The sequence below is a fragment of the Oryzias melastigma genome, linkage group LG17 (assembly GCF_002922805.2).
Source record: "Oryzias melastigma strain HK-1 linkage group LG17, ASM292280v2, whole genome shotgun sequence".
NCBI lineage: Eukaryota > Metazoa > Chordata > Actinopteri > Beloniformes > Adrianichthyidae > Oryzias > Oryzias melastigma.
In genome coordinates, this window is record NC_050528.1 from 6,388,951 (window position 1) to 6,391,321 (window position 2,371).

At 41.3% G+C, this 2,371-nt stretch overlaps 1 protein-coding gene across 1 annotated transcript in view; it reads right to left on the reverse strand.

Moving 5' to 3' along the window:
* dtna (dystrobrevin, alpha) overlaps positions 1-2,371 on the reverse strand; it is a gene marked incomplete in the record, with an annotated part of 24,666 nt that overhangs the window by 19,493 nt on the left and 2,802 nt on the right. Inside the window, 3 exon segments of the mRNA XM_036216400.1 lie at positions 928-1,141; positions 1,224-1,304; positions 1,765-1,832. Coding sequence (XP_036072293.1) covers positions 928-1,141; positions 1,224-1,304; positions 1,765-1,832 — 363 coding nt within the window.

Here is a 2,371-nt window from a genome sequence, read left to right on the forward strand (position 1 = left end):
CATCCACGCCGGACCGGATGTAGTGTGAGCCCGGGGTTATGCATTCAAAGATGGGCGGGGCTTTGATACTGGGGCTGTAGAGCATGACAAGAATCTGATGTGGGTCTAACATCCGTTGACAAAAGTCAACCTTGTTTCAACCTTAGCACATATGGCTTCAGATTATAATTTCATGAATTGAATAAGTTTGTTTTGAATTGTCAAAAATTTGGCAAGGATCAAAATTCAGCACTTTTAACGCCCCATTTACAGCCAAAAATAGTTGATTTTCTGTTTTGTTACCCTTTAAATATGTGGGGAACACAAAAAAAGTGTGAATTCACATTGTACGGAGACTGTTCGGGGGGTAAGTGTTCTGCTGCAAGCACTCCCAATGATCAAAAACAATATTGGATACCCTAAAGAAACTTCCACCATCGTCGGAAAAGGCTAAGTGAATAACTAAGTCAATCTGAGCTTTTGAGACCGTAGTTTGTGGTGGAGAATGAGGGCTTCCAAACGTTGCTCCCTATGTTAGAGCCGAGATACAACATCCCTTCCCGTCGCTTCTTTACTGACATGGTCATCCCAGCACTATAAACCGAGACAAAAGCTGAATTCATGGCAGTAGTTGTGAAAGATGACAGGACAGCATTAACTCCTGGACTTCCGTCACCACCGAATCATTCCTCACAATAACTGCTCATCTTTTAACTGGCAGCTAAAGTCTCATCTCCTCCAAACTCAGATAATGACTGAAAGCTGCATTGATGATTGTTCCACAGCTGTAATGTTGAATCAAATAGTGTGGCGCCTCAAGATTCCCACCCCTAAATGTAGTAAATCATTTCCATCTCCTTGAGTCTTCATGGTCACATTTCAGGCTTCACTGACTATAGCCAAACGTTCAACGTGAAAGTAAATAAGCAGTTATGATATTTTACACACGGGTCATAAGCTGCCAGGAGGAAGTTGAGCAGCAGGCTGATGGACTGCTCCACATTGATCTGGTGTGTGGTGGGCAAACGCTTGTTCAGCTGGTAAAAGATGGTGGACAGCACCACTTCCAGACGAGCCACCGACAGCTCAGCGCTGAGGTCCATGTTGTTGAGGCCGTTCTCACGGAACGCCTCGATGACGTTCCAAATATCAACCAAATGCACTAGAAAACAGAAACATAAAATGGGCTTTTTGAGGGGAAATAGTGAGAAAAACATAAACGACGTGCATTGAACCTGACTCACAGTTGCATTTCTTCTGCACAAATCGGAGTTTGCAGGCGGTTCTGTATGTTGACAGTCGTATGGAATCCAAGTCTTGAGCCCCTGAGGAAGATTTAGTCATGAGTTAATACTGGAAAGGAGAGCAGAGGCAAAACACAAGGCAGCAAACTGATTGAGGTTTTTAGGGTATGCGATAAAAAAAGGAAAAATCCAAAAGCAAATGAAGTTGCTCATTTCCTATGTGCTTCCAGGACTAAACTCATTCTTAAAGAGCTTTTTATTCTTGATTTTGTATTTTGATTCAGATTTCTTTTCACAGATTAAAGGTTGAATATTTGCATAAATATATTTTCTGTCAATTTGTGTGATTTTTTTTTTTTTTTTGTTTCAAATTGGAGTTTAGTTCTCCATCTTTCCCGATGACCATGTGGGTGACATCAATGGACACCCTTGATCTTTGTGATGTTTGGTTTATGTGGAACTTATGGAGAGGGATTTGCCATTTTTATGGCCAGTGAGTAAATCAGAGCTGCTTAAATCAAGCTGAGCAGTGAGCACTTACTCATCTCCACATACAGTTGCCTTCTGTCTGCCATGTTGTCGTCCCTCTCCTCACAGTCTTCAATCATTCTGGTCAAGAGAGGAAAACAACGTCTCAACATTTGACACCAATGAAGATACAGCAAAATGAGACAGTAAAGTATGTAGTTGGGCATCACATACATTTGATAAATTTCATCTTAAAATCGGTGTTTGTACAATTCTCTTATTTTGGTAACCTCTACAGACCAATTTTACAAATACATATTTGGACTTTTTGAATGGATTTTGATGGATGATGATGAAACTGTATTAAATAGAGACAAACTAAGTAAAATTAAAGCCATGAGTGGCACTATATGGTCCACAGGTGCTACCCACCCCCGCCCTTGGAGCCCCTTCCTCACCCACCCTCACTGACTTCTACACATCCCCCCACTTCTGCCCCTGCCACCCTGGAAAGACCTGCACACTTTTTTCAAAATGGCAGCATTTCTTGTGTTTTATCCCCATAGCAACCTTTTTATTTTTTGGTCGCCTGGGGTTGACGAACAGGTCTATGTCATTTTTAGAAGAATCGGAAAAAGTACATTTTTGGATTTCCTTAGCAACGGGTTTTTTTTTTTTTT